Source organism: Rhamphochromis sp. 'chilingali', assembly GCF_963969265.1.
Source record: "Rhamphochromis sp. 'chilingali' genome assembly, chromosome: 20".
NCBI classification, from domain to species: domain Eukaryota; kingdom Metazoa; phylum Chordata; class Actinopteri; order Cichliformes; family Cichlidae; genus Rhamphochromis; species Rhamphochromis sp. 'chilingali'.
In genome coordinates, this window is record NC_137947.1 from 33998082 (window position 1) to 34018845 (window position 20764).

The 20764-nt window shown below is 39.8% G+C and overlaps 2 protein-coding genes across 2 annotated transcripts in view; both read left to right on the forward strand.

The window, feature by feature from the left end:
• col13a1 (collagen, type XIII, alpha 1) overlaps window positions 1-3376 on the forward strand; it is a 77184-nt gene extending 73808 nt beyond the window's left edge. The window contains exon 36 of the mRNA XM_080869910.1: window positions 406-3376. Within this exon, the coding sequence (XP_080726036.1) occupies window positions 406-438 (33 nt within the window). The 3' untranslated portion in view covers window positions 439-3376. The remainder of the gene's footprint in view (window positions 1-405) is intronic.
• A 4868-nt stretch (window positions 3377-8244) lies between these two features.
• Window positions 8245-13183, forward strand: calhm3 (calcium homeostasis modulator 3; the record flags this gene model as incomplete). Its single annotated transcript, XM_080869301.1, has 4 exons — window positions 8245-8531; window positions 8889-9016; window positions 9105-9232; window positions 12740-13183. The coding sequence occupies 4 exons, from the start codon at window positions 8245-8247 to the stop codon at window positions 13181-13183; spliced, it is 987 nt and encodes a 328-aa protein (XP_080725427.1).
• Between the last annotated feature and the right edge of the window lie 7581 nt (window positions 13184-20764).

A 20764-nucleotide genomic window follows, 5' to 3' on the forward strand; every position in this document is an offset into this window, starting at 1 on the left:
TGTAATTATATTTATATACACATAGAGTTAGACCTCTACAATAAGTAGGGAGCAAGTCAGGCTTTTATGGGAAACAAATAATTAAAGTGCTTAGGAAAAGTGCTTAGGAAATTGTGCAGTACTTAAAATTACTTAAGTATGAAATAAATATAATCTAGCAGCTAAATCTAGCTTAATTTTGAGATATTTTACAGGAAATGAGACAAAAATTATACTGTAAGTACTAAAACTATAGGAGAAATGTATATATGCATATATTGACTATTTAGCCACTTTTATGGCTGGAGTAAATCAGAACTTAGGCAGCAGGAAGTAGGGAAGAGATGTCCAGTACATAAGTTCAGTCGAAATGTTAATATTTCTGCTGCTCTGTTATTTTTATTAAAACTGTGCTCATGTTTAAAGGGTCAACATCCTTTCCAACTGGCAAAGAAGTAGCACTACTGCAGATGATCTCCCACAAGCCACCAAAAGGAAAACTTTGGATATAGTGTTTGCAGTTTTTACCCAGTTGGCTTTTCAACTTTTTCCTGCAGGCTGGGCACAGGGCTAGTAGTGTCAGAGACTCTGGTGGCTATGCTCTGCTGAACACAGTAACCTCAAAAAGACTGGATAGTAGAACATTTGCTCCATGGTGTAGTTGGTCATTGAAGTGTTTCTGGACAGAACAGCAATGCGACTATCACAACCACAGAGAGCTAGAGGTCGAGACTTTACCTGCTGATCTGTTCCACTGACTCATCTATTTATCACCTAAAAAAAGCATGGTCACTTGCAATGTGTTGTGTTTGATTTGAAATCATTACCGTAACTGTGATAAAGAATTCAGAGCAGCTCACAGAGCAGATATATGCCATGTGTTTCCATGAAAAACCAAAATGCAAAGGGAGACCCACTTGATGATTCCTTACTGATACTAGTTGACACACTGCCTTTTTAAAAAGAAAATCCCTTTAACTGCAGCTATGACCATTTTTGAATGATTGTGCTGTATGTATGATGTGTGATACCAGCATCGCACATCATGTTTGTTCTCATATATGATATTTTTTACTTTTTTGTATGAACGCCATGTTCACTGCTGTATATGTATGTATTGTACAAGATGAGAATTTAATGTATAAATGTACGTAGCGTGTAAATGGAGTGCATGAATTAAACATCTTTTAAGTAGTGAATACGCATCACAGTTCTGAAAGGGTGGTATTCATATCTTGACTAATGATTTCTTGAGAAATGTATAATTTGTAAAATACTTTGACCTATTGTTTACCAGAAATTACATAATTTTAACATTTGCATCTTCCATATGTCCAGCCCCGTCACTTATTCTGGCTCAGAAAAGTCACATTTGTTACCCATTATATTGAAATGTAATTACTCTTTTTCCATCTAAAAACAACACAGCTTAAATCTTTTTGCTCATTTGTTACTGTACATTGAGATAGCATAAAATGACTTGTCAGCATTTCACCTTCCTGTTATTGTAGTTCAGATGTACAGAAGCATTCCATGTCATCCTGACAGCTGCCATGTAAACAGACTCGGGTCAAAGTCGTATTTTATTTTATGGGGATTTTTCAGTTTTGGAGTTCATTAGTAAAAGAATGATGTTTGATTTTTTTCATTGGGTACAAGTGCACCTGGAAAATTATAGTTATATTTATTAAAATTTAAAACGAAATTATGAATCACGTAGCTTCAATCAATATTATTTTAAACATAAATCATAAGTGTCAACACTACGGAAGCGTAGAGCTGCCATCCAGGCAAAAGAAAATTCGAGCTATATGACATTATAACATGAAAACTTTATTGTATATACTCACATTTGAACAACATAATATCACATATTAAAACATACATAATTATCACGTTATAACAAAAATGATAACTATATAAATTTTATATTGTAATAATGTGATAATATGTTGTTCAAATGTGAAAAGTATATTGTTAGAACAATAAACTTTTCACGTTATAATGTGATATGGCTCTATTTTTCTTTTGCCTGGCTGGCAGCTCTATGCTTCTATGTAATGCAGCTTCAAAAAAAAAAAACCAATACTAGTAAAGAAAAGACTTCTATCACATTTATTTCTTTTCTGACAGTGCTGTCTATGAAATAATGTTGTTGTTTCATTTAAATGGGTTAAATATTGTGTTTGTTTTCTTTGGTTGTCAAATAATGTTGTTTATTAGCTAATCATATGCTGTTTTGTTTATTTGATTTTTTTTTTTTTTTGAATTGGTGTTTTATTTATTTAACTGTTTGTCTATTAGATCTGGATCTTTTGTCTAAAACTGCATCCTCCACCAAGTCCATTTTTGCAATCTCCAAATAACCTTCTGGTTGTGCAATGTATATTGTGTATTATATAATCAGTTTTATATGTTTAGTTGCATCATTGGTTTATCTGCTTATAAATCTAATTACATTTGTCCCTTAGCTGTACTTATTAAGGTTTTGTAGACATGCAGCCCCCATCCACATGATGCCCCAGTTATACAGGCCTTTGTACCAGTCACTGACCCCCCGACAACCACCTGTTGCTAGGGAAAATGTGTAATGCCCAACTAGTTTGCAAAACCAGTGGACTTATCTACAAGCTCTGGTTAGCTACTTTCCTAGCTGTAGTGAAACTATGAAGAGGGCAACACAAACAGGAAAGTTGTACCTCCACCCAGTAAGACAACAGTTTTCAGAAACCACTGCCAACCAGTCAGGAAACAAACATTTTCCTCTGGTAATTTGTGACTTTATCAAATCCAGTATCCAGCAGGAACTCTTTGGCAATATGTGCATTACTTAAGATGATACACGTCAATAACCTGATCACTTAAGCTGCAGTGTCCTGAGTTCTCAGCCATAAGGCAGAAGATATAATTGTTTGATGATTTGTTTAAAAGTACTTGTTCTAATTTATGTTACAGTTTTCAGCTATGTTTTCTTTCAACTTGCATTCAATATGTTTCCCCTTTTTTGTGCTGTAACAGATTTTGTATCTAAAAAATATTTAGCGCTTTCTGTTTTAAGCCTCTACATTTCTGTTTTTTGACTTTATCTGATTTTTTGTTTGCATGGTTTATTCAAAGTACCAATTTATTACTGATACGTTGTTGCAACAAAAGGCTAATGACTAATCTTGTTGCAGGAATTTGTTTTATGCAACATAAGAACAATGTGAACATATACAATACAGGTTTTGATTAACCATCTGTAAGTTCTTCTAGAAAAGCTGAAAAGTAGTACTTTACATGATAAGTGCACAATGCAATTGTTGGCAAAGCTCTAACCCAGCAACATGTGTATGTAACATCTACAGTGGGGCAAAAAAGTATTTAGTCAGCCACCGATTGTGCAAGTTCCCCCACTTAAAATGATGACAGAGGTCAGTAATTTGCACCAGAGGTACACTTCAACTGTGAGAGACAGAATGTGAAAAAAAAATCCATGAATCCACATGGTAGGATTTGTAAAGAATTTATTCGTAAATCAGGGTGGAAAATAAGTATTTGGTCAATAACAAAAATACAACTCAATACTTTGTAACATAACCTTTGTTGGCAATAACAGAGGTCAAACGTTTACTATAGGTCTTTACCAGGTTTGCACACACAGTAGCTGGTATTTTGGCCCATTCCTTCATGCAGATCTTCTCGAGAGCAGTGATGTTTTGGGGCTGTCGGCGAGCAACACGGACTTTCAACTCCCGCCACAGATTTTCTATGGGGTTGAGGTCTGGAGACTGGCTAGGCCACTCCAGGACTTTCAAATGCTTCTTACGGAGCCACTCCTTTGTTGCCCGGGCGGTGTGTTTTGGATCATTGTCATGTTGGAAGACCCAGCCTCGTTTCATCTTCAAAGTTCTCACTGATGGAAGGAGGTTTTGGCTCAAAATCTCACGATACATGGCCCCATTCATTCTGTCCTTAACACGGATCAGTCGTCCTGTCCCCTTGGCAGAAAAACAGCCCCATAGCATGATGTTTCCACCCCCATGCTTCACAGTAGGTATGGTGTTCTTGGGATGCAACTCAGTATTCTTCTTCCTCCAAACACGACGAGTTGAGTTTATACCAAAAAGTTCTACTTTGGTTTCATCTGACCACATGACATTCTCCCAATCCTCTGCTGTATCATCCATGTGCTCTCTGGCAAACTTCAGACGGGCCTGGACATGCACTGGCTTCAGCAGCGGAACACGTCTGGCACTGCGGGATTTGATTCCCTGCCGTTGTAGTGTGTTACTGATGGTGACCTTTGTTACTTTGGTCCCAGCTCTCTGCAGGTCATTCACCAGGTCCCCCCGTGTGGTTCTGGGATCTTTGCTCACCGTTCTCATGATCATTTTGACCCCACGGGATGAGATCTTGCGTGGAGCCCCAGATGGAGGGAGATTATCAGTGGTCTTGTATGTCTTCCATTTTCTGATGATTGCTCCCACAGTTGATTTTTTCACACCAAGCTGCTTGCCTATTGTAGATTCACTCTTCCCAGTCTGGTGCAGGTCTACAATACTTTTCCTGGTGTCCTTCCACAGCTCTTTGGTCTTGGCCATGGCGGAGTTTGGAGTCTGACTGTTTGAGGCTGTGGACAGGTGTCTTTTATACAGATGACGAGTTCAAATAGGTGCCATTCATACAGGTAACGAGTGGGGGACAGAAAAGCTTCTTACAGAAGACGTTACAGGTCTGTGAGAGCCAGAGATTTTCCTTGTTTGAGGTGACCAAATACTTATTTTCCACCCTGATTTACGAATAAATTCTTTACAAATCCTACCATGTGAATTCATGGATTTTTTTTTCACATTCTGTCTCTCACAGTTGAAGTGTACTTCTGGTGCAAATTACTGACCTCTGTCATCATTTTAAGTGCGGGAACTTGCACAATCGGTGGCTGACTAAATACTTTTTTGCCCCACTGTATGTGGTTGCTGGAGTCGATATAAAAGCCATTACAAGAACTCCAGGAAGCTTAGAGAAATTCACAGAATCCAAGTATTTCACAAAGGTGATCCAAGACATTGAGGTAGAGGTATTCATACTAAAAGTTTAAAGTTCTTTGATAATGACAATTCCCCACAGAGCTCTTTACATCAAGCCCTCACACATTCTGCGGTGGGTTTTTTCTTGCTGTCTATTTAAATTAATATATATTAATAGCTATTTTAAATGAATTGGTGCATAAACAGTTAATTTACTTTACTTCAAAGTATAATTCTTGATATATAATTTCTTTGATTTGAAAGTTTGAGACAGAGAGGAGGTGGGCATTAAATGTAGAATTTGCATGCTACTGTTTAGCCTGTTTATTTTTTTCTTATTTTGGTAATAGATCATTAGATGTACTGTCCATTTAATATTTTTCCCCAGCAAAGTTAAAAGATATGTGTCTGTGCTACCATGACACTAACCTGAATTGTGTCATGGTAGAAATTTCCGTGACACACAGCAATTTGTTAATTTAGGGTGGAGTCAGAAGAGAATGTTGATTTTGCTTTTGTTTTCCAGAGGAATGTTTTTCATTTTTATAATCCTAAAAATGGCAGCTGTTGTCACTGATTGACACAGATTCACTGTTCAATTCAGCGTCGAAGCAATTTGTCACTGACTCAGAATAAAGAATTTTACTTTAAATAGAATTATGTGTGTCTATGTATGGAGTCAACTTCTCTGCAGTAATAATTCAATTTTCAATTCAATTTATTTAGACAGCGCCAAACAGTCGCCTCAAGGTGCTTTATATTGTAAGGTAGACCCTACAATAATACATACAGAGGAAAACTCAACAATCATATGACCCCCTATGAGCAACACTTTGGTGACAGTGGGAAGGAAAAACTCCCTTTTAACAGGAAGAAACCTCCGGCAGAACCAGGCTCAGGGAGGGGCGGGGCCATCTGCTGCGACCGGTTGGGGAGAGAAAGAAGACAGGATAGAAGACTTGTGCAGAGAGAGCGAATGTCAAGTGACAGTGCCACCCAAAGGAAAGGAATATAACTGATAGGCAGGCTAGCAAACATAATAACGTGGTCTAGGAATCCATAGAGTGGAAGGGATGGTGGGAGAAGAGATCAAAGGAAATTTCTGACAATGAAAGACCTTTTTAGATGAATGAGTTGAACCCATTGACCGGTTGGCTCGACTCTGAACTGAAGCTCTGACAGTGACGCATGCATGGATTTTAAGACTTGTGGTGATGGCTTGACGACTCGTAAAAGCTTATATGAGCTTGTCTTGGAGTAGAGGATGGAGAGGGAATGCCTGGCTGGTTAATTTACTTTGGGTAAGGTAGCGATAACTACTGTGCCAGTTTCTGAAATGTACAGCGGTGACAGTAAGCAGAACTGAAATACTGATTAGAAGACAACTGCTTGCCATAAAAATAACCCCCAAAACCGGCAGAGAGGCAAGCAGAATTCCACCGAACATCGAAGAAGATGATAATGCTATGTTGGATGCTGTCAGAACCACAAGTCTGCCTGGATTGCTGTCTCGAATAACTGCATTTAGATGATGCTAGTGAGAGCACTTGAGAAGTGAAGGGACACCTTGAGGAATTAGGCCTATTTGCGAGTTCAAATGTCTTAAAAGGAGCAATAAAGGACAAAACCTGGTATCCAAACAATGACCAAAGAATCAGAAACAGACTTAAAGGAGGGGGTCTAATGGTCTAACATCCTTCAGTGGGCCCTATTCTCACTGCCCACCACTATGGAGACCAACAGGTCTTTGCCATAGAGTACCAGAATTGACAGGTCCACCACTGGCACTCTGTGTTGATTCACCCTATCTATCTATCTATCTATCTATCTATCTATCTATCTATCTATCTATCTATCTATCTATCTATCTATCTATCTATCTATCTATCTATCTATCTATCTCCCTCTCTCTCTCTCTCTCTCTCTCTCTCTCTCAACCAGACATTCTGATGAACTCACATGTTGGTCATCCTCAGACTTACCAGTTGACTATTTAAGCTGGAGGAAATTTCAGCTATGTATATATTCTTCCACAACCCTCAGACTGACAGGCAAAATAATTCAGTTTCTGGCTGCATTTATCAGTGTCACCAACACTATTTACAGTCTGTCTGACCACTTAGACATTTGTCTCATCCTTGGGCTATTCTGAACTTTCCGATTTAACTCAATTCTGTTTTATTTATATAGCACCAACATTCACAACAGTTGCCTCAAGGTGCTTTATACTGACTAATTCAGATTTAGCCTCTCCTCCACCAAGTACAATTCAAGCTGCCTGCTTGAATACTGAAAAATCAAAAAATAAATAAACAAACAAACATACAAACAAACAAACAAACAAAAAAACTAGCCACAATTTGCCTCCTTCTTGACTTGTATATTACAACATATAAAAGCACATTTGGAATCAAATCCACATTCTAGCTACTGCTGTAGGACAGGTATCACCTTTTTTTAATTCCTTAAGTTCTATTTAGGACCATGTCTCTTATACTTATTAACATATACATCCAACTGTTAATTTAAACTGCTGACGGCCGAAAAAGGTCAAAAGTCATGTATATTCACAGGTACAGTTATTTTCCATTAGACATGTTAATTTTACAGCCTCTTTTGTAATTGTAACGATATTTCATCTATTTACAAAAGTAACAGGAAAATTCTGTAGAATGACAGACTGTTTTTACAGTGTACATTAGACCACAATATTATGGATCATGTAATGTGCACTGCCATGCTTTGAAATCCAGTTTTAGACCTGGAATAAAAGAAGCTGTGGCTTCTTTTATTTCTCTGTTCACCGTTGACAATTGTGAGTGCTGCTTTAAGAGTATAGCAGGGTGTGTCCACACAGCTTTGTTACCCGCTCAGGCAGCCCAGTATCACGTGGTCTCAGCCTCTCCCTGGTTCACTGCCAGGCTCCCTTTCACTACAGCTTCACTAAAGCTTGAGTGGTTAATACTCAGACTGCTCAAACTATAGATTTATGCCTTTTCTTTAAAAGCACTGACATATTGTGAGGTAAGTGAACTGCTAAGTGTTTTGTTTTTTACAGAATATAAAATATTTTGTAGGGCTTTAAATTATCACTGGAAATTTCTTCTTGTTTCCTGGCAGACTAAGCACGGTTTAGTTCATTCCTGCCTGAGGTGTTCAGTTTCTATTCCTGCCTGTAGCCTTTTAAAAAAGCAGCAGTTGGCTGATATTGCTGTTTTTACATCAACCTTGAACAAACCTACAATTTATTTAAGTTATGGAGCGCCTGAAGTTAGTCTTGCAGTACTTCCAGTCCAACTCCGAGTCCATCTCCAATGGAATTTGTATCATCCTCGCCCTGGTTAGTGTCAAGCTTTACACCAGCTTCGACTTTAACTGCCCGTGCCTCCCTCAGTACAACAAACTTTACTCTCTGGGAGTGATGATAGTCCCGCCTATTATACTGTTCTTCCTGGGAATCCTTGTCAACCGGCATACAGGTGTCATGATGGACGAGTGGATGAGACCCATTGGGAACAGATCCAAAAATCCTGCTGTTGTCAAGTAAGTCAAGAATTTGCTATCTAACAGAAGCACACAGACAGGCTGCTGTTGCTATTATATGTAACTGCACAGTAAATGAAATGAAATGAAAGTACTGATTAGTACTAATTAAGCTCAGTGAAATCTGTAGTGTGCTGCATCACCTCTTCTTTTGATAGGTCTAGAGTGCAGGCAGAGCAGTTTATCAACTAGACTTTTTTTTTTACTATGGGATTTATTCCATAGTTCCATAATTTATTATTTATTTATTTCAGCATTAATGTGACCTTGTAGATGCAAGTCCCAAATCCAGATCCTTTTGTATTACACACCAAAGAAATGGACACTGTTCACATCTTTTCCTATTTTGTTTTGCAGGTACTTGTTCTCAGCCATGATCCAGAGGGCCCTGCTGGCACCAATGGTGTGGATCCTGGTCACTTTGCTAGATGGAAAGATCTTTATCTGTGCTTTCAGTGTGAGTGTAGACCCTGCACTCTTCTCAGGTAAACACATGCTAAACTATCCTTCTGTTAAATACCATCTTTTTAGTCTCACAACAGTTTTGGATGATATAAAGTTTTTTTTCGACAGGTATGCCTAATAACACAGGTCTGGATGTTCTGAAGATCATGGCCAAAGTACCCTGTAAGGAGGACGTTATCTTCAGGAATAGTTCTTTCCGTAAAGCGGTTTCTCGTTATGTTCGCTGCCATTCACAGGTAAGTTCTCAGCCACATAAACAGTCCCTTCTCCCTGGGGCACACGGGAATTATTATTTTTCAATGAACATTTGCTATTATTTAAAACCGACCTCCTATTAGTCTGTGAAGGATTTTACAGAAAGATGGATTGATCTGACCGAGTGTCAACCAATAAAGCAATTAGAATCTCGACTTTTCACATAGGAAATGTATTATTTACTTCAAAAAATTACAAACCCAGGGTGTCTATTATCACTGAAAAAGGAGGCCTTTAACAATAAAATACTGTAAAAGCTTGATTTATTGGATCAATGGCAAGAATATTAGATCTGTAACAAATAACAGACATCTGCAACACTCACATCACATTAGCTCTGACACGAGCCCTGTCAGCAGTGAGGTGTTACCCAACAGCAAGAAGGGCTTAGATATGAACCTGAATAACTCAGCCAGAGCCCTTCTATGTTGAGCACCTGTGTGGGTTCCTCCCGGGTCACCAAAGACATGTTTGTTGAGTTAACTGGCAATTCTAAATTGGCCATAGGTGTGAAAGACTGCTTATTTCATTCTGCTGGCTGTGTGAGGGAACGGTAACCTGTCAGGGTGTGCAGGAACAGTTAACAAAAATGTATACAGGAAATTGTCAATTCAATTTATTTATACAGCGCCAAATCACAACTACAGGTGCCTCAAGGTGCTTTATATTGTAAGGTAGACCCTACAACAATACATACAGAGAAAAACTCAACAATCATATGACCCCCTATGAGCAGTTTGTCATATTTGGTGACAGTGGGAAGGAAAAACTTCCTTTTAACAGGAAGAAACCTCCAGCAGAACCAGGCTCAGGGAGGGGCAGGGCCATCTGCTGCGACCGGTTGGGGTGAGAGAAGGGAGACAGGAAATAGCTTAGACAATGTTAAAAGCTTGTGAAAACATAGTGAATGCAATGAACTCATTATTTAGACATCCCATGTGCACCTAAAGTTTTAATGTTTGTTTTGTAATATCTACCGTATTTCCCGGACTACAAAGCGCACCTGAATATTAGCCGCACAAGCTAAAATCAGGGGAAAATCCTGTTTTGTGCATACATTAGCCGCACCTGACCAAAAACTGCAGGTGTTTCAATTTTGACTTATCATATGTAAGAGAATATGCACAAAGGAAATTGTCAGGAAAGAGATGGCTGTTTGGAGACACACCCCTTTTATTAATATTTTGGAAAACAAGTTACGGGTACATATTTGCATAACTTTTTAGGTATATGTACAAGTAGCGGTAATTACAAGTAGGAAACATGTACTGTGCTTCATAAACGAGTAACAAATGTAGTACATAACAATAACCTACAGCACACCAGAAAAATAGATTCAGACTACCTTTTAGGCTCAGGTGCAGTGACACGGCTTTAACAAGAAGAAAAGTCAGTCATTCACCACCATCTTTTTCTTCTTCCTGCGCACTAAAACCAAAGTCCTCTTCTCCAGTGTCGGATACAAACAGGCTCAGGGTGGCTTCGTCATCCACTCTCCGCTTCTTTCCTTCGTTGTCACTTTCAAAACCAAAGAAATCCTCGTTGTCAGAGTCGAACACCCTCAGAAGGGCCGTGGCGGTGTCCTCCTCTCCATCATGCAGCAGTCCAGCCCTTCAAATCCGTTGGTGATCGTGGATGTTTTCACACTTTTCCACGCTGTCAGATTCCACCGGTGGAGTTGGGCATAACTTGCTTTTCGCAAGTTTATTGCCGCTCGTCATCCACGCCTCCCGCTGAACGCGTAGCGCTACTTTGAATTTTGTTTTTCGCGCTACTTGTACAGCACTATGTTGCCTGGCGGATGGACACGTGACCAACATACCACTCTTGAACCCCTTGTGTGTCTGATCACATGCCCTTCCGCCAGGCAACGTAGTGCCGTACAACAGCGGAACAAACAAAACAAATCGTCTTACGATATCACAAAAATCAGGGACAATCCATAGAAAAGCCGCACCTGACTAAAAGCCGCAGGGTTCAAAGCTGGTGCAAAAAGTAGCGGCTTATAGCCCGACAATTACGGTACTCTGAACTTAAATCTAACAACAAAAACAGATAATAAAAACTTACACTTATAATGAAATGAATGACTAAACTAAAGCTACAATAACCGGCAATCCCGAAACAATCTGCTAAATTAATGAAAAACAAAAATTCAAAAATTCTAATGAAAACAATAGAACTTTGTTTTTAATACTTTTTCAACAGCAGCATTAAGAATGAGAGCTGGAAAAGCTGCAGAGCTTATTCTGTGCAAACAAATAACAGTCCTTTCAGGAAACTTATTCTTTGACTTACCAACCATAGCTTAGTAACAGTCTTTAAAAGACACATTTTGTCCTCTGAATTTTGATACTAAAAAACACGTTCACAACATTTTTGCTCAAAGCAAAGACTCATCAACCAATAAGCGACAAATTAGGGGAACCCAACCGAGGGATTAATAAAGTTTTATCTAATGTGATCTAAATGAACCCTTTAAGACCTACCATAGAACCAAGTGATATTTTTACATGGTGTGGTGCCATTTTTGGGAGCATTTCAAGTTGCTATACATCAATACAACAATTATAGCCCAGATTTTAATAATATGTATTCATTAAGTGCATAGTAATTACATAAATTGCAAAAAAGTGCAATAAACTACAAAAAAATTGAAAATCGTTTTTGCTTTTTTAACATATATTTCTAGTTAGAGAAATTTAAGAGGCTTATCCCTCAAAACTGTAAATACAAAAAAGTTGCACAAAATAGTTTCCTACCACAGGAAATTTATTTTGAGTGTCTTCATAGTTTTATTTTTGAAATACACCAATTTTTATACACTGTAGGAAAAATTTAAATAAATATTATACTGCAAATTTGCAAAAAAGCAGCATATGCATCAAAATAAACAATTTCCAGCAGTGCAATAAGAGTCCTAAGCATCCCAGAAACGACACAGAAAATCATAAAGTCAAACATAACTTTTAAAAAGACCAGTATAGGCCCTGAGGCCCTGATGGTAAAAAAGACTACATTTCCGCGAAAATGACGTCACTTCCAGTTTCGGGTAGGTAATGGCGGACATGCAAAAGTTCGCGCTGACGTCTATTCCAACGTAGGAAGTGTTATGAACAGCTGATCGGATCGGCAAAGCGTGTTTCTGGAATATTATGTTTTTGTTCCTGCAAGCGCTTTTTATGCAGTTTTTTTCAAAGCTATACGTGGAAGGAAACTGTGACCTAGGACAAGCTGGTGGCATTAGATGTAAGTACAACTCCTCCGGTTTCATATGCAAAAAAAAATTATTGCGCTAGCTTACGTGGTTGCAGAGCTATCGGGATTTAAAAATAGTTACGTAAAACAGAGCGTGCCCGCTCCGACCGGCTCTAAAGGGTTAAACATTAAAGCACCTGCACTGGCTCTCTGTGGCCTTGTCACAGTCACTGCTCTGCTTACTGACAGTTTTCTTCGCTTTGCATGATTTGCTTTCTTATCCTGTCTAGGCGATTGGTTGGTCCATCCTCTTGTTCCTGATTGTACTGGGAGCACTGGGACGCCTCATCAAGCCCTGTTTTGACGACCATGCCACCTTCCTGCAGACACGCTACTGGAGCAACTATCTTGACGTGGAGCAGAAGCTCTTCGACGAGACCTGCGTCCTACATGCCCGAGACTTCGCCCGAAAGTGTGTGGTGCAGTTCTTTGAGGACGTCAGGGAGGACTCTCTACGTCTTCCACACCCGGTCTTCATCAGCAAATTCAGAGAGGAGTGCGATGATGAAGAAGAACAGCTTCATGGGATAACAAAACAGGAGCAAGTGGACCAGCTGCTAAACAAGTGGTATTACGGTAAACCTGAACTGGATGTGTCTAGGATTGCATACAGGCCCAGACCATGTGTTACCTGGGAGAACCATGAAGGGAAGACATTATACTCTGATGTGTAGTCCACATGTCCACTTAATTTGAGAGCCTTCTGCAACATCACGAACACCATCTTCAATTCAGCAGAGGATTCTGACAAAGGTTTCAAAACCGGAAGACTGGACCATGACATTTCAGTCAGTGATGGGTGTGTGTGTGTATATATATATATATATATATATATATATATATATATATATATATATATATATATATATGCAGAGATTTACCGACTACTTCTGCTAAAAGATGGCCACTTCTTTCAGAATCTGTCTTTGTCATTTCATCCACTGACTTCTGCTCAGTGACCTTAATCCTAGATGCTGTGACAGGACCTGGAGACTTATCAACTAAAGTTCTGGCAATCAGACACTTGACAATTTTCAACAGATGCTCATATTAAACGTTTCAAATAATGACAAAGAAGTGTGTAAACATGTGTGAGGGAATTGGATAAGGCCTGAAAGAGCAGATAGTGTTAAATTATATCAGCTGTAAATGCTCTCTTGAGTTGTTTCTGCATGAAGGTCATTTCACTGGCAGGTTACCAATGACACTCTGAGCATTGGAAATGGTCTAGCAGCAGTTAGTCAGTTAGGGACTTGACTTATATTGGCAAAGTTTATAGTTAGGGCTGGAAATTGTCTAATATGAATTCTGTTCATACTAGGGAGCATTCAAAAGTTTGTTTGTTTCCCCATCAGCTTCGTTATAAGCAATGACATTGTTTCCAAGGTTCTTGGTCTAATTTTCCTGTTATTATCTGGTCTACTGACTATTTGGTAAGATTCGTCTAACATGTTGGCTAACAAAGCAGCATTCAGTTCCATTCAATCCCCACAACTGATTCATTTACACACCAACCTGTATAAAATGGCTGTTTCAGAGGAAGAGTAAAAACAGGCAGTATGCAAAAGAGAAAGAACACATGAAGAATGCACCACTATAATGGAGTTCAGTACTAAAGCTAAAAACAGCTAAATTAAAATATGTCTCTTTCAAGAGTCAACAAAGTGGAAGAATTATGGTGTGGTGTATTATTTTTACCTTTGACCACTGACTATTTAGTGTTTGTTAGTAACAAAACCACAAAAATGTTTGTTTCCAAGTCAAGTCCAGGATCAAATGGACAAATCTGTTATAATAACTTGATGTTTTTGATTTGGTAAAGAGTGATAAAATGGTTTGTCTTCATATGAAACATGTTGCAAGAGTCATTTGAATTTGTTGGGTGTTGGCTGACAAGCTTTGCATAGGAAACATGGAGCTCACCCACAGATTGATTAAAAGATGCAAATAGACACTTGGCAGCAAACAAGCACTAAAAAAGACCTCTTTTTCAAGTTTCCCCATCTAGTTGCATTAATACATTCTTTTAACCCTTTAAGACCTACCATAGAACCAAGTCCGCCAGAGCTTATATTATATTTTTACATGTTGTAGAGCCATTTTTGGGAGCATTTCAAGTTGCTATACATCAATACAACCATTACAGCCTAAATTGTAATAATATGTATGCATTAAGTGCATAGTAATTACATAAATTGCAAAAAAGTGCAATAAACTACAAAAAAATTGAAAATCGTTTTTGCTTTTTTAACATATATTTCTAGTTAGAGAAATGTAAGAGGCTTATCCCTCAGAACTGTAAATGCAAAAAACGTTGCACAAAATAGTTTCCCACCACAGGAAATTTATTTTAAGTGTCTTCATAGTTTTATTTTTGAAATACACCAATTTTTATACACTGTAGGAAAAATTTAAATAAATATTATACTGCAAATTTGCAAAAAAGCAGCATATGCATCAAAATAAACAATTTCCAGCAGTGCAATAAGAGTCCTAAGCATCCCAGAAACGACACAGAAAGCCATGAAGTCAAACATAACTTTTAAAAAGACCATTATAGGCCTTGAGGCCCTGATGGTAAAAAACAACATTTCCGCGAAAATGACATCACTTCCGGTTTCGGGCAGGTCATGGCGGACATGTGATAGTTCGCGCTGATGTCTATTCCAATGTAGGAAGTGTTATGAACAGCTGATCGGATCGGCAAAGCGTGTTTCTGGAATATTATGTTTTTGTTGCTGCAAGCGCTTTTTATGCAGTTTTTGCAAAGCTATACGTGGAAGGAAACCGGGACCTAGGACAGGCTGATGGCATAAGATGTAAGTACAACTCCTCTGGTTTCATTTGCAAAAAAAAATGTATGCACTAGCTCACGTGGTTGCAGTGCTACCGGGATTCAAAAGTAGTTGCGCAAAACGGAGCGTGCCCGCTCTGACCGGTTTTAAAGGGTTAATGTGTATGGGTATGTATATGAGTTTTGTATTGCAAAATGAAAGGCAGTTACCACTAACGTTGCACAAGCTCCCATTAATGGCATTACTGGTTGAAGCTCTCAATTTGGGGCAACCGTGGCTCAGGGGGTTGGGAATCGCATCTGTAATCGGAAGGTCGCCGGTTCGATCCCTGGGCTCTCTGTCCTGGTCGTTGTGTCCCTGGGCAAGACACTTTACCCTACTTGCCTACTGGTGTTGGCCAGAGGGACCGATGGCGCGATATGGCAGCCTCGCTTCTGTCAGTCTGCCTCAGGGCAGCTGTGGCTACAACTGTAGCCTGCCTCCACCAGTGTATGAATGTGAGAGTGAATGAATAGTGGTATTGTAAAGCGCTTTGGGTGCCTTGAAAAGCGCTATATAAATCCAATCCATTATTATTATTATTAATTTACCGGTCTGTGATGGACCGAGTTGAAAAACAGGAGGAGCCCAGGAATTATTAGAAAAATATAGTTTCCATTTATTTAACCCCCAAAAATTATATTTACAAGACTAATAAATGTTGAGCTCATAAAAGGGTTAGGGGTTGGGTGAAAACAGGCCAACAGCAATCGGAGGCCTGACGGGCACTGTCCATCAATGGGGGCCGAGGGTTCTTGCCGGGAGGTGGAGTCCCTACCCCGGTGTTCAAAAAATTGCCTTTGTCTAGGGTGAAATGCAAGTCTGTGGGCCGTCGCGACGTTTCGGCTGGAGTAAGCCTTCTTCAGACTGGCCCAAAGCGATTCTAATTTGAGTTCTGCAGGTAAGTATATTTTCTTTTTCCTTTTTTAGGTTTTTTTTCAAGTTGAATTTGGTTCCCACCTGGTTAGGAGAAGGTAAGATGGGGGCTCGATTGCCGAAGGCAATCGGGCACCAATGCACAGGCCATTCCTGCTCCCGGCTCAAGGAACCATGTCCCCAACTTGGTGCCCTGAAAAAGGGATTATGTTAGCATCCTGGACATGAGGCTTACACTGTGATCAGCCCCAGATGGGGGAGGGGGGGGAAGGGGGAAAAGAGCGAGGGAGAGCGAGGGGTAAGAGAGTGAGAGAGGGAGAGAGAGAGAGAGAGAGAGAGAGGGAGAGGGAGGGAGGGAGGGTGGAGTTTGGAGTTGAGGGTCATCCCAATATAGGGTTAGGGGGTTAGGTTTAGGATTGAACTCAGGGTTAGGGGAAGGTAAGATGGGGGGTTAGGTTAGGGGAAATTGAAACTCCTCCCTGCACGAGGAGGGCAGGAGTAGGTTAGGGTTAGGGGGTTAGGGGAAATCAAAGTTGGGAGCACGGTCCCCGAGGGTTAGGGTAGGGGAATTGATTCCTCCTACGAGGGTAGAAGGAAGGTGCACGGGCCATCCCACGGGAGAACCCCCGATCCCTGTCTGGGTTCTCAAGGAAGGGACGTTGGCGTCGTCTTCCGTAGCGGACGACTTGCCACTCGTCCGCCATGACGAGTGGTTTTTAATATTGTAAATATAAATGAAATAAAACAAACTTGTTTTTAAACAACTAAAAGAGAGCCCAAGGCTTCAAAATCCCTTAAAATAAAACACCGTAAATTCGGTTCCAAACAACTAAAAGAGAGCCCAAAGGCTTAAAAATCCCTGAAACTAAAATACCGTAAATTCGGTCCCAAACAACGAAAAGAGAGCCCGAAGGCTTAAAAATCCCTTAAAAGAAACCCAGGTATTCGGTTGTTTAATATAAACAAAAATAAAAAATTCTGCAAACAACTAAAAGAGAGCACAGGGGCTTGAAAATCCCTAAAAACAAAAAACCGTGTTTTCCGGTTGAAAAAAATCAAACGTGCCTCAGGCAACGTTTCGACCCTAAAAGGTCTTCCTCAGGCCTGTGAGGCACGAAAGAAAATAAAACCAACAAAAATCCAAGCGCTCAAAACAATGGCTGGCTGCTGGAGATGTGCACTGTTTGGCTGTCGAAAGCAGAATGAGCTCTCTCTCCTGCCTGCGCTCCTTTTATACCCTCTGGTCTGTTGTGCGTTTTAAACCGTTCTTTTGAAATGTTTTTCCAGTTTCCCTGTATCCTTTTAAAATTAGGGCTTGACATTATACTACAATGAATTATACAACATGGACTGAAATTATACACTATTTAAATGTATTTATTTATTTATTTATTAGCGTGAGTACTTTTTAATATTTGAGTGTATAATTTTTATATTTATACTTTGACATCACAACAATGAATTTACTGTCATATTAGGGTTGGACATAAAGCCAATTGGGGTTATTAGGGGATGTGGGGAAGACTAGGCCCGGCTATGCCGGAACCTAAGTGCACGGTCCATCACTGGGACTGGTATTGGTGCCCCCTGATCAAAAAATTACCCTAAGCGGGTGTAGTGCACTGTGGTGGGCCATTCGCGACGTTTAGGGTTAGGGGGTTAGGGTTAGGTTAGGGGAAATTGAAACTCCTCCCTCGTTTAAGAGGGCAGGAGTATGTGCACGCTCCGCACCATGACCCTTCCCGAGACCCGTTACGTTATCGCCACCCCATCTACCGTATCCGGCAATCCCCAGATCCGAATCGAGGTAAGTACCGTCCTTTTCTTTTTTAGGTTCAGGTAAGTACCAAATTGTGTCTAATTTTGCCGAATTTGTGTTTTATTTGTCCTGTTCTTTAGGTTCTTAACTGTTTTTTAATAAAATTTGTCTTTGCTCAATGAATTTAGTCTCTGTGTCGTTTTTATTTCCAATTCTTAGGCTTTTAAACTGTTTTTATCCATAAATTATCCAATTTTTAGGTTATAGATTTATGATAGTCCATATATTAGGTTTTTAATTTTTTAGGCCAGTAAATCAATACATAAATGAAAAAACATCAAAAGAAATCCCCCCCGAAAATAACAAACTAAAATAACAAACTAAAATAACAAACAAAAACACGTTTTAGTGCTGACGCATGGCTGTAGCTACGTTTCGGCTGGATTGTGCCTTCTTCAGGCTGTGCACATGCGTCGCTGGCCAAATCAAAATGAAGAGACTCTTCTCTGCCCCTCCTTTTATATGTGCTGTGGCTCCTCCCTCCAGCAGCCGCTGAAAGTACCGGATGTACGTCACTTTGCTTTTTTTCTTTTTTTGTGTTTTTCTCTTTTTCTTTTTCTGGTTTTTCCTTTTTCTTTTTTCTTGCTGCTTACTTTTACTTAATCCTTTGTTTCCCTTCTTTCCTTCTCTCCTTTCCTACCTTTTCTTTGCCTTCTTCCTTTTGTCTCCTAATCCCTGCATCTCTTCCTTTTGCCTTAAAGTCCCTCCTTACTCTTCTCCCCTCCATTGACTTTCCTTTGACAGTCCCTGTTTTCTGGCCTCTATTTGTCTTTGCTTAGGCTTTATTTCTTTGTCTTTGTGGCCCATCTATAATTTTCCCTCTCTTGGGTTTCTATTTTCCCTCTCTTGGGGTATCATCATCCACAACTGGGGATGGAATCTCTTGGGTTTCTATTTTCCCTCTCTTGGGGTATCATCATCCGCAACTGGGGATGGAATTGGGGTATCTGCACAAAGGGGTCAGCATTGGGGTTGGGGTTAAGGTCAGGGCTTAGGCTGGGGATGGGACTAGAGATAGGGCATTAGTCATGTGGCTAGGGTTAAGGTTAGGGTAAGAATGTGGGATGGGGATAAATCAGGTCGAATTGGCATTGGGATTGGGAATCAAATTTGGGGTCCAAATCAGGGGTCAGAGGAATTCAATTAGGCATCCTGAGCGAGATGCAAAATAGAGGTGAGGGGTAACCAGATAAGGAATGGAAATGGCTTCGGCAACGGGTCCCAGTCAATCTGGGAAACCCAGCGGGTCCATGGTAGGACCTGGCGGGGGGTTAGGGTTAGGGTTAGGGGGTTAGGGGTTAGGGGTTAGGGTTAGGGTTAGGGGGGGGGTTAGGGTTAGGGTTAGGGTTAGGGTTAGGGGTTAGGGTTAGGGGGGTTAGGGTAGGGTTAGGGTTAGGGGTTAGGGGGGGGTTAGGGTTAGGGTTAGGGTTAGGGGGTTAGGGTTAGGATGGGGAAGATAATCCCTTCTCCGAAAGGAAAAGGAGCGTGCACGGTCCATCCCTCCCTGCGGCCCTCCGTACCCGTCCCAGAAGACTTGGCGGTCACGTTGGCGGCGGCGGCCATAGCGTACCACCGTCCAGCCACCGTCCATGGCGTCCAGAATATTTTTTTGTCTTCTTTTCTTTTTTCTTTTTTCCAAAAAAAATTAAATGTGCTTCAAAAAATATTTATTTAATTGTAATGCGAACAAAAAACGCTTTCCAAAATGTGGAAAGGAAAAAGTCACGTAAAAAAATAAACAACAAAAGAAGGTGTGCCAAAAAAAACTGTGTATTCAAAAATAAACACAAAAAACACAACGTTTCGACCGTACACGGTCTTCTTCAGGTGTGGCACACAGAAAACTGTAAGCTGGATTAGCTGGCAACAGTTGGACTGGCAGAGATGTGCTCCCATCGAGTGCCGAGTGGAAAATGAGCTCCTGTGTGAGCTCCGCCTTTTATATTCTCCCCTCGGCTGTGTAAAATCCCATTCGTCTTTTTTAACTTTGGTTCGGTAAAAATGAATTTGGTCTTTGTTTTTTAATCTACATTACATTTTAACTGTTTTTTAGCCAAAAATAACATATTTGCACTCCATGAAATTACTGTTAATGAATTTTAAAGCCAAATTAATTTAATCACTGTTTTTATTCCCAATTTTTTTTTTTTTTTTTTTTTTTTTTTTTTTTTTTTTTTTTTTTTTTTTTTTTTTTTTTTTTTTTTTTTTTTTTTTTTCAAGTCATTTTTAACTGTAAATAGTCTTGCCAACCCCATGAATTGTACTGATAAATTTATAAACCCTGGTTTTCAGAATTTTTAAGCCAATTTTCCAATTTCTCACTAATTTAATTCCCCCTTTATTAAATAGTACATACCGAGGGTCAGGAGGTGGGGATAAAGTGGTTAGGGTTAGGGCTATCATACAGGGCTGGGGTTAGGGTTAGGATAAGACAAAGGACTGGGGTTAGACTAACATAGGGCTTACATTGAGGTTAGGTTTAGGGATGGGGCTTGGGTTGGGGCTAGGGTAGTGTAAAACATTGGAGAACAAAAAAAGGGGGGGGGGGGGGTATTGGGGTCAAAACTAAATCGGGTTTAAATTAACACACTGAGACAAATAGGGTTAAAGAGGTTGAGGTTAGGGTGGGATTAAGGGTTGGACTAATTAACCAACACCTTCCCCAATAAAAGTCTAATTCCATTTTATGTTAAGTCCCAATGGTTCTTTAGTTCCCAATGTATAAA